We start from the raw sequence: 18,593 nt of genomic DNA, 5'->3' as shown, positions 1-18,593 counted from the left end.
CCTAAGGATCCTACAGAAAATGATTCAGTAAACCTATAAAGACACATGAACACGTATGTTTATTGCAGCACTATTTACAATAGCAAAGACATGGAACTAACCCAAATGCCCATCAATGATAGACTGGATAAAGAAAATGTGGTACATACACCATGGAATACTATGCAGCCATAAAAAGGAATGAGATCACATGCTTTGTGGGGACATGGATGAAGCTGGAAGCCACCATCCTCAGCAAACTAGCACAGGAACAGAAAACCAAACACCGCATGTTCTCACTCTTAAGTGGGAGTTGAACACTGAGAACACATGGACACAGAAAGGAGAACAACACACACCAGGGCCTGTGGAAGGGTGGGGAGTGAGGGGAGGGAGCTTAGAGGATGGGTCAATAGGTGCAGCAAACCACCATGACCCACGTAGACCTATGTAACAAACCTGCACGTTCTACACATGTATTCCCCCCACTTTTTATTTTTTTTTAAGAAAATACTTTCTGAACTTGCAACATACTCTTTTAAACTGCCCCAGTTGAGAGGTGGGCTCAGTCTTTAGAAATAGCCAAAAGAATTTGGAGTCACATTTAGAAAACCTAGAAAACAACAACAACAACAACAACAAAAACACTACACATGTTTTTATGAGGATAGGCAAATGAATGTACTCCAGGTTTCAAAGCACTATATACAAGTCAGTACCTGTCACAGTTGATCCCATGTATGAGTTTATACACTTACTTCTCCAAGTTGACAGTGAAACACTTCAAGCACAGGAACCCTATTCCCCAGCAACTAGCAGATTTTGGGACATTTTCTAGACTCCTAAAGTTTCTTGATGTTACTGGAATATCCAAGGGTCAGGAGTTTACAGTCTTAGACTCCAAACATCTATATGCCTTAAGGTTCTCACAGTTTACCTGGATGCTTAGCTTCATGTGTGCAGCATATGTGTCTCCCTTCTCAAATTTTCAACATTACTTCATTCAAAAATGTATTAATGCTTACTACATGACAAATTGTCTGCTAGAAATTATGTCTTCCTGAACATTTTGTGAGGATATGTAACACTTGTATATGTGACTTTAGTGACACCTGAGCTTCTACTACCAATGAAAGCTTTCAAGAACAAGCTAGTATTCACCTTTTATAAACTTTTAAAAGGTTTTTTTTTTAAAAAAAAAAACAGCTTTAGTGAGACATAATTCATATGCTATACAATTATGACTTTAACAATTGTAGACTTTAAAAATCTACAATTTAAAAGAGTCCTCACTTTAAAAGTTTAATACAATTCAGTGGTTTTTAGTATACTCACAGGATTGAGCAACCATGGCCACTATCTAATTTCAATCACCCTAAAAGGAAACCTTGTACCCATTATTTGTCATTTCTCAATCCTCCACTTTCCTCAGCCTCTAGCGACCAGTAGCCTACTTTCCATCTCATGGATTTGCCATTCTGGACATATTGTGTAAATGGGCTCATATGGTGTGTGATCTTCTGTTGTCTGGTTTCTTTCAGTTAGCATATTTTCAAGTTTCATCCATGTTGCAACATGCATCGCTACCTCATTCTTTTATTTATTTATTTATTTATTTATTTATTTTGATTTTGAGTCTCACTCTGTTGCCCAGGCTGGAGTGCAGTGGCGCAATCTCAGCTCACTGCAAGCTCCACCTCCTGTGTTCATGCCATTCTCCTGCCTCAGCCTCCCAAGTAGCTGGGACTTCAGTTACCCGCTACTACGCCCAGCTAATTTTTTATATTTTTAGTAGAGGCGGGGGTTTCACCATGTTAGCCAGGATGGTCTCGATCTCCTGACCTCATGATCCACCTGTCTGGGCCTCCAAAGTGCTGGGATTACAGGTGTGAGCCACCGCACCTGGCCTACCTCATTCATTTTTAAGACTGTATAATATTTCATTGTAGGTATATACCATATTGTGTTTACCCATTCATCAGTTGATACACATTTCAATTGTTTTCATGCCTTGGCTATTATGATTAATGCTGCTATGAACTTTCATGTATATGACTTTTTGTGTTGACATATTTTTGCTTCACTTGGGTATATATTTTGGAGTAAAATTTCTGGGTCATATGGTAACTCTATGTTAAAGTTTTCGAGGAACTGCCAAGTTGTTAAGAAGATGTACCATTTTACATTTCCATTAGCAATGCATGAGGATTTAAAAGTTTCAGTTTTAACTCAATGTATGCTCCAACAAAAACAAGCCATGTATTTTTAATTTCGTATTTACACATTAAATCTCATTATCCTGATAACCATCTTGCATTTTCTACAGGAAAGACACAAGATACTTTCTCTTTATTGTGACATTAAGTAAGATGATACTCCATTGATGTCCTATTTCATTCATTCTAGCCAAGGAAATACAACAGAAGCAATTAAATACTTGAAAAAATTTGTGAAAATTGCAAGAAACAATTTTCAAAGCCTAGATTTTGTGAGAGCAAGTACAATGCTTGGGGACATCTACAATGAAAAAGTGAGTCTATGTATTTCTTGTTTCTAGAGAAATTTGCAGTGTTTAGGGAGAAATTTGCTGTTTTAAAAGTCTCTTCTCATGTTATCCTTGCCTTCCCACCATATATTATGCAGAATGGCCCTGGACTGCAGGATGTAGTTAATGCCCATGGCAAGGACTAGGAGGAGAAATGCCTCCTCCTCCTCCTCCTCCTCCTCTTCCAATACCTTAGGGCCATGTGGGACAGTCCTTATGAGCTGCTAACCCTGATTCATAGTTTCACATCCAGTGAGGATTCTAACTGACATTGGATTTGAGGAGCAATTAAAATATTTAATTCAAAGGAAATTGATTATAACTGTTGGCTATTATCTGCTTCCAATGACATTCATCTCTCTCACTCCAAATTCTTTATTAATCCAGCTGTGGCACCCCTGCTAGTTTCCTTGGGAGAAGAAACGACAATCCTAAAAATAATTCTGCAGAAAATTTAGAGTGAAATTTTAGCAACAGATTGATTACATGAAAGAGAAAACAGAAGGAAGAACAAAAAAAGTCCAAAATAAAATTATCCAATTCAAGAAGCTGTTATTAGTATAATGTACTGGTCATAATGGACTTTTGTCGTATTTTCTCGTGATTTTGTGTTTTTATTACAGATTCTCCTTTAGCAATGGTGTGAAAGAGCCTTGTTTCTCTAGTTATAATTGCTGTTTTGATCATGAATAAGATCCATCATTTTTTAGGGTAATTATTGTCTCAAATTATGTTTATACACTCTCTGTTAATCTCTTTGAGAGTCTGTGTATGTAGTGAATAAAGTCACTAATTCCAAAACCCCACTGCTTGAGTTAAAAACCCAGCTCTTGCACTTGTAAGATCTGTGACCTTGGGCTAGTTACTGAAATTTCTAGGTGCCTCAATATTCTCACCTCGTAAAGTTATTGTGAGTATTAAATTAACATGTGGAAAGCACTTAGGATAGTGCTTTGCAGCAGGAGAAGTATTATCTTTGTAAGTTTCTGTTGTTCTCTACACCCTTAGTGGTATCAAACAATTCCCCTTTGCCAGACCCTCAGATGATGCTGGGTGGCAACGGTATTCAAACCCATTTTCCCAACCACTACAGTATTCTGTTGTTTGCCATAAAATTAACTTTATTTCATAAGGATTTAGGTTTTTTTTTTTTTAAGGAAATCAAGTTTGAAATTAATTTGAATGAGTGAAACTCATATTTCTTTAGTTCCTGAAGTGGAGCAAGTGCTTTCAAACAAGGTATCTCATTTCCTTTTTCTCTTACATCCTCTCTCTTTCTCCCCTGGGCTCATTTGCCTCCCCTCTCTCCTATTCCTTGAAATCTAAAAAGCCCCTTTTTGTCCTGGCCCTTCTTCTCCACGACTCCCTTACCCACCTTGCTCCATTCTCTCCTGCGTTCTTCCTTCTTGACCCTCCTCCTTGCTCTCTGACCCCCGGGTCTTCCTCTCCCTCTCTCCCATGGCCACCACTTTGTTTCCCCTCTTGTTTCGAGTCCTCCCTTGTCTGTTGCTCTAGCTGTGCTCAGGTTTTGCATGTCGTGTGCTTCCTTTGCTACCCTCTGGCTCCCTGCCCATTTCTTTGCCTTTATTGACTCTTCTCTCCTTAATTTTGTATTTGCTTTTATTTCCTTTTTAGGATACAGTGGTGAAAACAGGCAAGACCTAAACCCTTGTGAGGCTCACAGTCTAATGAGGGAGTTTCTCCTATAGCATAGGAGAAAAGATATAGTCCATGAATATATGCAGTATGATATGGTGTATGAATCAAGTTGTATATTTGAAGGCATATATATTTGAAGATAGTGCAAATACCCAGAATCCTCCAAATTTTCTATTAGAATAGGGATAAACTGGTAAAATTTAACTTCTGGCAGTTGACACAGCTTTTGGATATTATTTCTTGTACCTTAACTTCAGAAATTAAACTCTTATCCAAGAATCAAAAATCAGAGAATAAAATACACACTGGTGAGATATAAACTCTTGGCAAAAACATTAAGAAAACGCAAGTATAAAAATATTGCTCCTCTTACAGTGTATTTTCCTTACGCTTTCTGTTATTAGGAAAATATAGGTTAGCCATGCTCACGTTATTCAGAAGGGCTGGGTTTGAGTATTGTTTGGAGGTAGGGTAAAAAGTTGGGCTTTTTGCCCTTCTGTTTTGAAAAACAGTCCTTTTAAAAGCTCAGGCCTTTCCCCTCAATTCCAAACGCATACCCCACCACCTATTTGATATTTTCACTTAGATGTCTTCAACTATAATGTACTAAAAACTGAACTTAACTGTTTTTTTCTCTAAATTTTTCTTCTAACAACTTAAATCTCAACCACATTGGAATATTATTTAGGCATTTTCCAAGCAATCTTCTCTTTTTAGTCTGCAAGCTCCTCTTATCTGCCCCATTCAGGGCCATGGCTTTTAAATACTATCCATATGCCAATGACTTCCAGATTTGTATCTCCAATCCTGATCTCTCCTGGGACTCCAAACTTTGTAAAGGCAATTGCTTCCTTAGCACCTCCACCCGGATTTCTAACATAATTCAAATGGAACCTCCACCTCTCTAGTCTTCTCCATCTTTTAAATAGTAACATTATCCATCCACCCAGTCACTTCAACCAAAAATCTGGAAATCCTTCAATTCTTATCTCCCCCAGCTCCATATTCAAGCCAAAAGCAAACTCTGACCTTTGTGTTACCAAATATATATCTCAAATCCACCCTTTTGCCTCTATCTCTGCAACTGTCACATCAGTTTATGACACTATATTGTCTCACCTAGACACTGCAGTAAGCCCTAAACTCACCTTCCTGCATGCACTCTGTTCCCTCCCACCCCCGCATAAGCAGAAAGAGGCCAAGTAATTATTTTAAAATGTAAATCAAATGCAATTTCCCTGCTTAAAATACTTCCATTATTTCTCATTCACACTTCCATTACTTCTCGTTCTTCTGAGAACATAAATATAAATCCTTACCCTGTCCTAAAATATGAGATAGCCCCACCCCTATCTCTGACCTCATTGCTTCCTACTCCTTTTTATCCACCCCACTGTAGCGAATTGACATTCTTGGAGTTCTTTAAGCATGTCAAGCTAGTTCCTGCCTTAGAACATTTGCCTTGGCTGAATGCTCTACATGAAATGCTCTGAACTTCACATTGCTGGCTTCTTGTCACTCAGATCTCTGTTCAATGCCACATCTTCAGAGGGGCCTTCCCTTAGCAACTAAAGAGTGGCCATCAGGTCGCCCCCTCCCTTTTTTTTTTTTTTGAAATGGAGTCTGACTCTGTTGCCAGACTGGAGTGCAGTGGCACAATTTCGACTCACTGCAACCTCTGCCTCCCGGATTCAAGCAATTCTCCTGCCTCAGCCTCCTGAATAGCTGGGACTACAGGCGTGCGCCACCACGCCCAGCTAATTTTTGTATTTTTAGTAGAGACAGGGTTTCACCATGTTGGCCATGATGGTCTGGATCTCTTGACCTCATGATCCGCCCACCTCGGTCTCCCAAAGTGCTGGGATTACAGGCATGAGCCACCGTGCCCTCTCCCTAACCCCGCCCCCTCCCAATTCTTTTTTTTAATAGAGAATTGTCATTTGGCCCAGGTTTTGTCATGTGGCTCAGGGTGGTCTTGAACTTCTGGACTCAAAGGATTTTCCTGCTTCAGCCTCCCAAAGTGCTATGGATTACAGGCATAAGCTGCCCCACCTGGGTCACTCTTTAAAATTACTATATTTGAATATTTGAATTATCCATGTAGCATTTATCTTCTCATAGTTTTCTTGTTCATGTTATGTTCTTTTTTTTTTTTTTTTTTTTTTTTTTGAGACGAAGTCTTGCTCTGTCGCCCAGGCTGGAGTGCAGTGGCCCTCTCAGCTCACTGAAAGCTCCGCCTCCCGAGTAGCTGGGACTACAGGCGCTCGCCACCTCGCCCGGCTAGTTTTTTGTATTTTTTAGTAGAGACGGGGTTTCACCGGGTTAGCCAGGATGGTCTTGATCTCCTGACCTCGTGATCCGCCCATCTCGGCCTCCCAAAGTGCTGGGATTACAGGCTTGAGCCACTGCGCCCGGCCCATGTTATGTTCTTATTGTTGTTGTTTAATTTGGCCAAAATATAAGTTTAATGAGAGCAGGAACTATATCTGCCTTGTTTATTATTCTAGTGTCTAGAAAAAAACCTGGCACAGAATTGGTGATCAAAAACATGTCAGTTCCTTGAACCAATAAATAAATTTGTAACCAGTTTCACACCACTTAAGACTGGTATTCTCTCACTTGTGAAAGTTCACACTTCTATTTCATTTTGTCATCGTTGTTTTGAGACAGAGTTTCACTCTTGTTGCCCAAACTGGACTGCAGTGGTGCAGTCTCAGCTTACTGCAACCTTTGCCTCCTGGGTTCAAGCAATTCTCCTGCCTCAGCGTCCGGAGTAACTGGGATTACAGGCACATGCCACCCCACCCGCCTAATTTTTGTATTTTTCGTAGAGACGAGGTTTCACCATGTTGGCCAGGTTGGTCTCGAACTCTTGCCCTCGAGTGATCCTCCCTCCTCGGCCTCCCAAAGTGCTGGATTACAGGCATGAGCCACCATGCCCCACCTCTATTTCATTTTTGTATAATATTTTAACATTTTGAAAACTTGTCCTGAATCTTTAAAAGTAAACCCAATATTTTTGGGCTTCATATTACTCATGCAAGGTATTGTAATTGTATTCTTAACAATTTTCAAGAAGTAAAAATATTATAAAACCAAAATTATAATGGTTGGAAAAATATTGGAGTTACCTTTTCTGTAATTATTATAGTAATTGTAATTAGAATTAGTGCATCTTAAAAATATCCTGCATCCTAGTTAGTTACCTTTTACTATGTAATCATAGAAAATGGACCACTCATCCTCCCCTCTGGGTCTTTGATGGACTGTTAATTGAAAATATATAATTAGTGTAAAGTGGTCAAATGAGAATGTTTTAGAGGAAATAACTAGGTTTATAAGAGTTCTCATTCCTTAATAAAACCATAGAATAATTACATACTTAAAAGAATGGTGGTTCCAACACTAAAATTATAGGGAAAATGGGTAGGAAATGATTTATCCTTAGTACTGAGAAAATGCTCATTCATTTTGAGCTTGCTCATTGAACAGAGTGACATTTTAGACACTAAAAATCAAAATAATGCATGAAAATTCTATGTTATAATGTAATAATTCGAGCGTTGTTCCAAGGTCTATGATGTCATCAAGATCCTGTCCTGGAATTGTTCACTAAATGCTTATCAGGGATATTAATAAAATTAAATGAAGTTGTTCTTTTCCTATAAGATTCATTTAGGAAATGCATATTGTCAATCTCATATTTAAGATTGACAACTCTAATTACTAGAATCTTCTGAATTTTAAAATAGAATAGGGATTATCTGATAACAGAAATAAACTGTAGAAAGTTGTATTTAACCTTTGGAGAAGAGATTTAAACAGTAAACTCTGAGAATTAAACATCCACAAATACGATATACATTAGCGAAATCTCATTCTAAAAGTGGTATGTATACAAATGCTTGCATCTTAAAAGAATTAATTTTGTATTTCTTTAGTAGTGTTTTAAACTAGAGAAACTAGAAAAACTGGTAGGTTCATATCTATTTATGTCAATTGTGTGTATCTAAAGGTGGAATACTAAGTACAATTTGAGGGAATCATAATTAGCTAATTATAAAGCTCCTATTTTAAGAGTAAAAATTTTAAGTTTAAATAAGACCTAATCAAAATTTTAGGCATATCACTACTTTCACTTCACTCACCTCAAAAACTTGAGTGGAAACTCCATTTACTGCTGCTTCTACATGGCCTGGCATTTGGCCTGGCTCAGAGTGGTTGTCAAATGAATGAATGAATGAATGAATGAATGAGTTAATTTTTACTTAATAACATATAAAAATAACTTAGGAAATTCATATATATGTCCACTTATTTGTGGTCTCTAATTTTCCTAATTAAGACTCTCACCTAAAACAATAAATAATTGAAATCTCAGAAATATAATTAGAATATCAATTAGATATTTATACTTTTGTTTCTTAAAAAAAATGGTTATGTTTGGCCTAACTGTATATTTTCATATATTTTGTCCTATGTCTTTGATATCTACCAGGAAAATCTATAATTTTAGTGACTTTTATTTACATCATCTTCAATATTTGTATTGTTTCTCAATTATAGTTTACTTCATTGGCTTACAAATATCTTTGATACCATTTTATTTTTTCCTAGGTAACTTTTTTCTCATATAAATTTTATGTTTTATACCTTGAAGAAAGACAAAGAATTGTTCACCTCAACAAACAAAAGTTATTTTTGATGTAATATGGAGAGACTCTGGTTAAATTAACAAAGTTGGTTGGAATGAATCATTTGAATAAACAGTTCTCCTAAACTGTCCCTGTGGGCATATAACATAGTGTTATATGTGCCCTTCCTGTATCTAACAAAATGATCACATAAGTCCTATTTCTCCCCCTCCTCACCTTGCCAGAAATTTCTTTATTCAGTCAGTTTGACCGATCTTGGAGCTTCATGATTATACGGAGGTATGCAGAGTTGAAGATGTGTTTTACCTCTACTGCTGTAATGGTATAAAGCTGCTCCTGTGTTGTTTTTATGTTCATTTCCTTCATAAAATACTAGAAACTGACTTATACAGCAAAACATTCTCCCATATAAGGGTTTCTGTTCAAAAGAGTGCACATGCATGTTTTTGCTTTTTGTGTGTTTGGTGGGGTGAGGAGGAGAGAGATGAGCAGAAGGGAGGAGATGGTGGAGCCTAAAGGGTTACAAGTCAGTGAAGAAAGGAAATTTTGTCCCCTAGAGCCTTTACAAATGTAGATCAATCCTAGATAATATCCTCCTCTTAGAGATTTTCATGAGGATTTTTAGAAGATTTGGGGGTGGCAGAAGTTGCTCTTTTCTCTGAGGCTCAATGTGATTATTTGTAAAATAAGAATAATATTTTCCTCATAGGGTGACGTGTGAAAGTTAATGACACAATACATACGAAGTATTTAGCATTGGCCCCCATGCTTCATAAGAGCTAGGTAAACAGTATTTATTTGTGGAGAATAGCTTTTAATGGAGGTAACACTGACAGACAACACCACCACCCTGAATTTTTGCAGCTCAAGCTGTTGCGAAGGACTTCTTGAAGAGATATTTAAATGATCATTTGATCGGTGCCAGTGACATCAAGGTCATATTTTTCAGAAATTCTGGTTACTTCAACATTCTCAGTTAAGAAGAATGGCATATGAACATGGGAAAGTAAGAGCAGTAAACGAATTAGAGGATAGGTACATTTATTTTCACCAGCCATTAACCAAATGACTTGGCCGAAATGACCTTTTGCAGTGACTGAAAACAAAACATAGTAATCTCAGCACTTTGGGAAGCCAAGGCGGGCGGATCACTTGAGGTCAGGAGTTCAAGACCAGCCTGGCCAACATGGTAAAACCCTGTCTCTACCAAAAATATAAAAAATTTACCGGGCATAGTGGCATACGCCTGTAATCCCAGCTACTCGGGATGCTGAGGCAGGAGAATCACTTGAACCTAGGAAGCAGAGGTTGTGTAAGCTGAAATCATGCCACTGCACTCCAACCTGGGTGACACAGCAAGACTCCACCTCAAAAAAAAAAAAATGTAAAAAATATTTCATTAGCTAAATCCAACTCTACGAATAGTAAAATTCTATCCAAATCAATGTGAATTGGTTCACTCATTCCCAAACTTCTTTTTACTACAGTGTATTAGGTTGAACCATATGAAATTGCAAATATTTGATCACTTTTTATTGATAAGAACGTAAGTCTTTTTTTATATATACTTTAAGTTCTGGGATACATGGGCAGAGCATACAGGTTTGTTACATAGGTATACACGTGCCATGGTGGTTTGCTGCACCCATCAACCTGTCATCTACATTAGGTATTTCTCCTAATGCTATCCCTCCCCTAGTCCCCCACTCCCCAATAGGCCCTAGTGTGTGATGTTCCCTTCTCTATGTCCATGTCTTCTCATTGTTCAACTCCCACTTATGAGTGAGAACATGCAGTGTTTGGTTTTCTGTTCCTGTGTTAGTTTGCTGAGAAGTGTTAGTTTGCTGAGAATGATAGTGTCCAGCTGCATCCATGTCCCTAAAAAGGACATGAACTCATCCTTTTTTATAGCTGCGTAGTATTCTATGGTGTATATGTCCCACATTTTCTTTATCCAGTGTATCATTTATGGATATTTAGGTTGGTTCCAAGTCTTTGCTATTGTGAACAGTCTTTGCTATTGTGAACAGTGCTGCAATAAACATATGTGTCTATGTGTCTTTATGGTAGAATGATTTATAATCCTTGGGGAATATACCCAGTAATGGGATTGCTGGGTCAAATAGTATTTCTGGTTCTAGATCCTTGAGAAATCGCCACCCTATCTTCCACAATGGTTGAACTAATTTACACTCCCACCAACAGGGTAAAAACGTTTCTATTTCTCCATATCCTCTCCAGCATCTGTTGTTTCCTCACTTTTTAATGATTGCCATTCTAAATGGTGTGAGATGGTATCTCAAACGTTTCTATTTCTCCACATTCTCTCCTGCATCTGTTGTTTCCTGACTTTTTAATGATTGCTGTTCTAACTGGCGTGAGATGGTATCTCATTGTGGTTTTGATTTGCATTTCTCTAATGGTCAGTGATGATGAGCTTCTTTTTCATATGTTTGCTGGACGCATAAATGTCTTCTTCTGAGAAGTGTCTGTTCATATCCTTTGCCCAGTTTTTAAGTGAGTTGTTTTTTTCTTGTAAATTTGTTGAAGTTCTTTGTAGATTCTAGGTTTTAGCCCTTTGTCAGTTGGCTAGATGGAAAAATTTTTCTCCCATTCTGTAGGTTGCCTGTTCACTCTGATGATAGTTCATTTTGCTGTGCAGAAACTCTTTAGTTTAATTAGATCCCATTTATCAATTTTGGCTTTTGTTGCCATTGTTGTTGGTGTTATAGTCATGAAGTCTTTACTCATGCCTATGTCCTGAATGGTATTGCCTAGGTTTTCTTCTAGGGTTTTTATGGTTTTAGGTCTTACGTTTAAGTCTTTAATCCATCTTGAGTTAATTTTTGTATAAGGTGTAAGGAAGGGGCCCAGTTTCAGTTTTTTGCATATGGCTAGCCAGTTTTCCCAACACCATTTAATAAATAGGGAATCCTTTCCCCATTGCTTGTTTTTGTCAGGCTTGTTGAAGATCAGATGGTTGTAGATGTGTGTCATTATTTCTGAAGCCTCTGTTCTGTTCCATTGATCTATATATCTGTTTTGGTACAGTACCATGCTGTTTTGGTTACTGTAGCCTTGTAGTTTGAAGTCAGGTAGCGTGATGCCTCCAGCTTTGTTCTTTTTGCTTAGGATTGTCTTGGCTATACAGGCTCTTTTTTGGTTCCATATGAAATTTAAAGTAATTTTTTAAAAATCTGTGAAGAAAGTCAATGGTAGCTTGATGGGGATAGCATTGAATCTATAAATTACTTTGGGCAGTATGACTATTTTCACAATATTGATTCTTCCTATCCACGAGCATGAAATGTTTTTCCATTTGTTTGTGTTCTCTTATTTCCTTGAGCAGTGGTTTGTAGTTCTCCTTGAAGAGGTCCTTCACATCCCTGTAAGTTGTGTTTCTAGGTATTTTATTCTCTTTGTAGCAATTGTGAATGGGAGTTCACTCATGATTTGGCTCTCTGTCTGTTATTGGTGTATAGGAATGCTTGTGATTTTTGTACATTGATTTTGTATCCTGAGACTTTGCTGAAGTTGCTTATCAGCTTAAGGAGATTTTGGGCTGAGACGATGGGGTTTTCTAAATATACAATCATGTCATTTGCAAACAGAGACAATTTGACTTCCTCTCTTCCTATTCGAATACCCTTTATTTATTCCTCTTGCCTGATCGCCCTGGCCAGAACTTCCAATACTATGTTGAATAGGTGTGGTGAGAGAGGAACATCCTTGCCTTGTACCGGTTTTCAAAGGGAATGCTTCCAGCTTGTGCCCATTCAGTATGATATTGGCTGTGGGTTTGTCATAAATAGCTCTTATTATTTTGAGATACGTTCCATCAATACCTAGTTTATCAAGAGTTTTTAGCATGAAGGGGTGTTTAATTTTATCGAAGACCTTTTCTGCATCTGTTGAGATAATCATGTGGTTTTTGTCGTTGGTTCTATTTATGTGAGAGAAATTATGTTTTGTGATTCGCGTATGTTGAACCAGCTTTGCATCCCAGGGATGAAGCCAACTTGATCGTGGTGAATAAGATTTTTAATGTGCTGCTGGATTTGGTTTGCCAGTATTTTATTGAGGATTTTCGCATCAATGTGCATCAGGGATGTTGGCCTGAAATTTTCTTTTTTTGTGTGTGTCTCTGCCAGGTTTTGTTATCAGGATGATGTTGGCCTCTAAGATGAGTTAGGGAGGAGTCCCTCTTTTTCTATTGTTTGGAATAGTTTCAGAAGTAATGGTACCAGCTCCTCTTTGTACCTCTGATAGAATTCAGCTATGAATCTGTCTGGTCCTGGGCTTTTTTTGGTTAGTAGGCTATTAATTACTGCCTCAATTTCAGAACTTGTTATTGGTCTATTCAGGGATTTGACTTCTTCCTGGTATAGTCTCGGAAGGGTATATGTGTCCAGGAATTTATCCATTTCTTCTATATTTTCTAGTTATTTGCATAGAGGTATTTATAGTATTCTCTGATGGTAGTTTGTATTTCTGTGGGATCAGTAGTGATATCCCCTTTATCATTTTTTTATTGCATCTGTTTGATTATTCTCTCTTCTCAATTAGTCTGGCTAGCATTCTATCTATTTTGTTAATCTTTTTTTTAAAAAAACAGCTCCTGGATTCATTGATTTTTTGAAGGATTTTTTGTGTCTCTATCTTCTTCAGTTCTGCTCTGATCTTAGTTATTTCTTGCCTTCTGCTAGCTTTTGAATTTGTTTGCTCTTGATTCTCTAGTTCTTTTAATTTTGATGTTAGGGTGTCGATTTAAATCTTTTCTGCTTTATCAATGTGGGCATTTAGTGCTGTAAATTTCCCTCTAAACACTGCTTTAGCTGTGTCCCAGAGATTATGGTACGTTGTGTCTTTGTTATCATTGTTTTCAAAGATCTTATTTATTTCTGCCTTAATTTTGTTATTTACCCAGTAGTCACTTAGGAGCATGTTGTTCAGTTTCCATTTGTGGTTTTGAATGAGTTTCTTAATCCTGAGTTCTAATTTGATTGCACTGTGGTCTGAGAGACTGTTTGTTATGATATCTATTCTTTTGTATTTGCTAGGGAGTGTTTTACTTCCAATTATGTAGTCAATTTTAGAATAAGTGTGATGTGGTACTGAGAAGAATGTACATTCTGTTGATTTGGGGTGGAGAGTCCTGTACATGCCTATTAAGTCCACTTGGTCCAGAGCTGAATTCAAGTCCGGAATATCCTTGTTAATTTTCTGTCTTGTTGATCTGTCTAATATTGACAGTGGGGTGTTAAAGTCTCTCATTATTATTATGTGGGATTCTAAGTCTCTTTGTAGGTCTCTAAGAACTTGTCTTACTCATCTGGGTGCTCCTGTATTGGGTGCATATATATTTAGGCTAGTTAGCTCTTTTTGCTTCATTGATCCCTTTACCATTACGTAATGCCCTTCTTTGTCTTTTTTTTCATCTTTGTTGGTTTAAAGTCTGTTTTATCAGAGACTAGGATTGCAACCTCTGCTTTTATTTTGCTTATCATTTACCTGGTAAATATTCCTTCATCCCTTTATTTTAAGCCTATGTGTGCCTTTGCACATGAAATGGGCTTCCTGAATAGAGCACACCGATGAATCTTCAGCCTTTATCAAATTTGCCAGTCTGTTTCTATTAATTGGGGTATTTAGCCCATTTACAGTTAAGGTTAATATTGTTATGTGTGAATTTGATTCTGTCATAACGATGCTAGCTGGTTGTTTTGTCCGTTAGTTGATGCAGTTTCTTCATAGTGTTGATGGTCTTTACAATTTGGTGTTTTTGCAGTAGTTGGTACTGATTTTTTCTTTCCATATTTAGTGCTTCCTTCAGGAGCTCTGGTAAGGTAGGCCTGGTGGTGACAAAATCTCTCAGTATTTGCTTGTCTGTGAAGGATTTTATTTCTCCTTCAATTATGAAGCTTAATTTGACTGAATATGAAATTCTGAGTCGAAAATTCTTTTAAGAGTGTTGAATATTGGCCCCCACTCTCTTCTGGCTTGTAGGTTTCTGCAAAGAAATCCACTGTTAGTCTGATGTGCTTCCCTTTGTGGATAACCCGACCTTTCTCTCTGGCTGCCCTTAATACTGTTTCCTTCATTTCATCCTTGGTGAATCTGATGATTATGTGTCTCAGAGTTGCTCTTCTCAAGGAGTTTTGTGGTGTTCTCTGTATTTCCTGAATTTGAATGTTGGCCTGTCTTGCTAGGTTGGGAAGTGCTCCTGTATAGTATCCTAAAGCGTTTTCTAACTTGGGTCCATTCTCTCTGTCACTTTCAGGTACACCAATCAAATGTAGATTTGGTCTTTTCACATAGTCCCATATTTCTTGCAGGCTTCTTTCATTCTTTTTCTTCTTTTTTCTCTAATCTTATCTTCACACTTTATTTCATTAAGTTGATCTTCAATCTCTGATATCCTTTCTTCTGCTTGATCAATTCAGCTATTGATACTTTTGTATGCTTCACGAAATTCTCGTGCTGTGTTTTTCAGTTCCATCAGGTCATTTATATTCTTCTCTAAACTGGCTATTTTAGATAGCAATTCGTCTAACGTTTTGTCAAGGTTCTTAGCTTCCTTGCATTGGATTAGAACATGGTCCTTTAGCTCAGAGGAGTTTTTTTATTACCCGTTTTCCGAAACCTACTTCTGTCAATTCGTCAAACTCATTTTCCATCAAGTTTTGTTCCCTTGCTGGTGAGGAGTTATGATCCTTTGGAGAAGAAGAGGCATTCTGGATTTTGGAATTTTCAGCCTTTTTGTGCTGGTTTTTTCTTATCTTCGTGGGTTTATCTACCTTTGGTCTTTGATGTTGGTGACCTTCGGATGGCATTTCTGTGTGGACATCCTTTTTGTTGATGTTGATGCTATTCCTTTACGTTTGTTAGTTTTCCTTCTAACAGGCTCCTCTCCTGCAGGTCTGCTGGAGTTTGCTGGAGGTGCACTCCAGACCCTGTTTGCCTGGGTATCACCAGCGGAGGTTGCAGAACAGCAAAGATTTTTGCCTGTTCCTTCCTTTGGAAGCTTCGTCATGGAGGGTCATCCTCCAGATGCCAGCTAGAGCTTTCTTGTATGAGGTGTCTGTCAACCCTTGCTGGGAGATGTCTCTCAGTCAGGAGGCACGTGGGTCAGGGACCCACTTGAGGAGGCAGTCTGTCTCTTAGCAGAGCTGGAGCACTCTGCTGGCAGATCTGCTGCTCTCTTCAGGGCCAGCAGCCAGAAATATTTAAGTCTGCTGAAGCTGTGCCCACAGCCGTCCCTTCTCCCAGGTGCTGTGTCCCAGGGACATGGGAGTTTTATCTATAAGCCCATGACTGGGGCTGCTGCCTTTCTTTCAGAGATGCCCTGCCCAGAGAGGAGGAATCTAGAGAGGCAGTTTGGCTGCAGGGGCTTTGGGGAGCTGCAGTGTGCTCCACCCAGTTGGAACTTCCCAGAGGCTTTGTTTACATTGTAAGGAGGAAACCGCCTACTCAAGCCTTGATAATGGTGGCTCCCCCGCCCCCACCAAGCTCGAGCAACCCAGGTTGACTTCAGACTGCTGGGCTGACAGCGAGAATTTCACGCTAGTGGATCTTAGCTTGGTTGGCTCCGTGTGGGTGGGATTCGCTGAGCTAGACCACTTGGCTCCCTGGCTTCAGCCTCCTTTCCAGGGTAGTGAATGGTTCTGTCTTGCTTGCATTGCAGGCAGCACTGGGGTGTGAAAAAAGAACTCCTGCTTGGTGTCTACCCAAATGGCCACCCTGTTTTGCACTTGAAACCCAGGGCCCTGGTGGCATAGGCACCGGAGGGAATCTCCTGGTCTGTGGGTTGTGAAGACCATGGGAAAAGCATAATATCTGGGCCAGAGAGCACCATTCCTCACAGCACAGTCCCTTGTGGCTTCCCTTGGCTAGGCGAGGAAATTAACCCCAACCCTTGCACTTCTCAGGTGAAGCAGTGCCCCACCCTGCTTCGGCTTGCCCTCTGTGGGCTTCACCCACTGTCTAACCCTTCCCAAAGAAATGAGCCGGTTACTTCAGTTGAAAATGCAGAAATCACCCACCTTCTGTGCTGAGCTCACTGGATGCTACAGACCAGAGCCGTTCCTATTTGGCCATCTTGCCAGACATTGCAGAACTTAAGCCTTATATAGCTTAGTCTAATAGATAGAACTTTCCTACTAAGTTAATTTCAAGATATTGAATGGTGAGTAATCACAGCTCTTTAAGAGAACCTTATCCTAATAGCCTGCTTGCCATCTGTTTCTTCTTGAAGATGAACTGCTGTAACTGTCGAAAGGTCAGTGTGGGACATGCCAGGGTAAGGTTGGAAAATATGTGAAATGGTGAAATTAAAAGTAAGAAAGAAAATTCTTTCTCTTACCTTTTTAGGGACACTACAACAAAGCTTCTCAACGCTTTCAGCAAGCTTTTGACACAACAGTAGAGCTAATGAGCATGCCTCTGATGGATGAGACAAAAGTTCACTATGGAATAGCAAAAGCTCATCAGATGATGCTTACAGTGAACAACTATATAGAGTCTGCAGATCTCACCAGCCTCAACTACCTGCTGTCATGGAAGGAGAGCAGAGGTGACATTGAACCTGATCCAGTTACTGGTAAGGCATTGGTTTTTAGAACACTTTAGTTTTCATATCATTCTCAGTGATTAATTCACTTTCATTGGAAAGGTTCACTCAAATGTTGGTGATTTTAATTTGATTGGTAATTTTAATTTTAATTTTATGGATCTATTACTACATGAAGGTTGGATATGCTTGTTGCTAAATTATACCTTTGATGTTTAAGAGAAGCATAAAATAGTGGTAATAATGTGGTGTACCTGATAAATCACCATTCTCATGCTGTGTTTTTTTTTTTTTTTCAATCAGTTATCTTAGTCAACAATACGTACTGATGAGGCATAGGAATGTGAAATAAGCTTATGCTTTTTTAGCATGCTCCGTGTTATACCTTACTGAAAAGAGTGACTGTTGATGAATGCTAATTTGCTTTATCTGCTTACTTTACTGATGAGTACTTTTATCAGTCTGAGTTTGAATATTAATTTAGAAAATACCTGGTAGTAATCTTTCTCAATTCTACTTTTTTCCTACATACTTTTTCTTATGAAGAATTCTATTCAAAATAGTCAATTAAAAACCAACAACTAGAAGGGATGCAAGGGTCACTATTATGTGCCAACTAGGTTTGGCTCAAGTCCCCAGTTAAGAACTTTAGAATGGGATATTTTAAAACACAAAACAAAATAAAATTTAAAAAAATACTGCCTATGACAGACTTTAGAGTTTCTTTTATTTGTGTGCAAATCAAACTTTTTAAAGTAAAATATTTTGGCATAACTCAAATGGAATCATAAGGCAAACCTTTTGTAATGTGAAGAAGTATCTTCTATTTGATTTGAACTCTTTGTTTTCCCCTGTGGTCATTTAGATGAAACAACAATCTATTTTGGTATTTATTTCCTCCATAGAATAAATTGTAAATAATAGCAAATTAAGCACACATGAGTTTTGTTGACTTTTTTAGGTCAGTAGAATATTACTTAACAACGCACCATCCTCTACTTATAAAATAAGGAAAGATCTTCCAAATACATCCATAGTAAGAGAAAACAAGATGAAGTCTTCAAAAAATTGGCAGCTTCTTGAGTTTCAGTGTGTTAAAACACTTCCAAAATATTTACAGTCCATTATTAACTGACTGCTTTCAGGTCATATTGTGCTTACTTCAGCATGCTGTCTTGTCATCATG

General features: G+C 38.3%; 1 protein-coding gene across 2 annotated transcripts in view; it reads left to right on the top strand.

Moving 5' to 3' along the window:
- TTC29 (tetratricopeptide repeat domain 29) overlaps positions 1-18,593 on the top strand; it is a 279,537-nt gene that overhangs the window by 146,887 nt on the left and 114,057 nt on the right. For both annotated transcript variants that reach the window (XR_012435150.1, XM_045392931.2), the window contains 2 exons: positions 2,386-2,509; positions 17,209-17,437. Coding sequence is in view for 1 of the 2 variants with exons in the window: in XM_045392931.2 (XP_045248866.1) it covers positions 2,386-2,509; positions 17,209-17,437 (353 nt within the window). In the remaining variant the exon portion in view is untranslated. The remainder of the gene's footprint in view (positions 1-2,385; positions 2,510-17,208; positions 17,438-18,593) is intronic.

Source organism: Macaca fascicularis, chromosome 5 (assembly GCF_037993035.2).
Source record: "Macaca fascicularis isolate 582-1 chromosome 5, T2T-MFA8v1.1".
Lineage (NCBI taxonomy): Eukaryota > Metazoa > Chordata > Mammalia > Primates > Cercopithecidae > Macaca > Macaca fascicularis.
The sequence above is the reverse complement of the archived record's forward strand: the minus strand, read 5'-3'. Positions and strand labels throughout refer to the sequence as shown.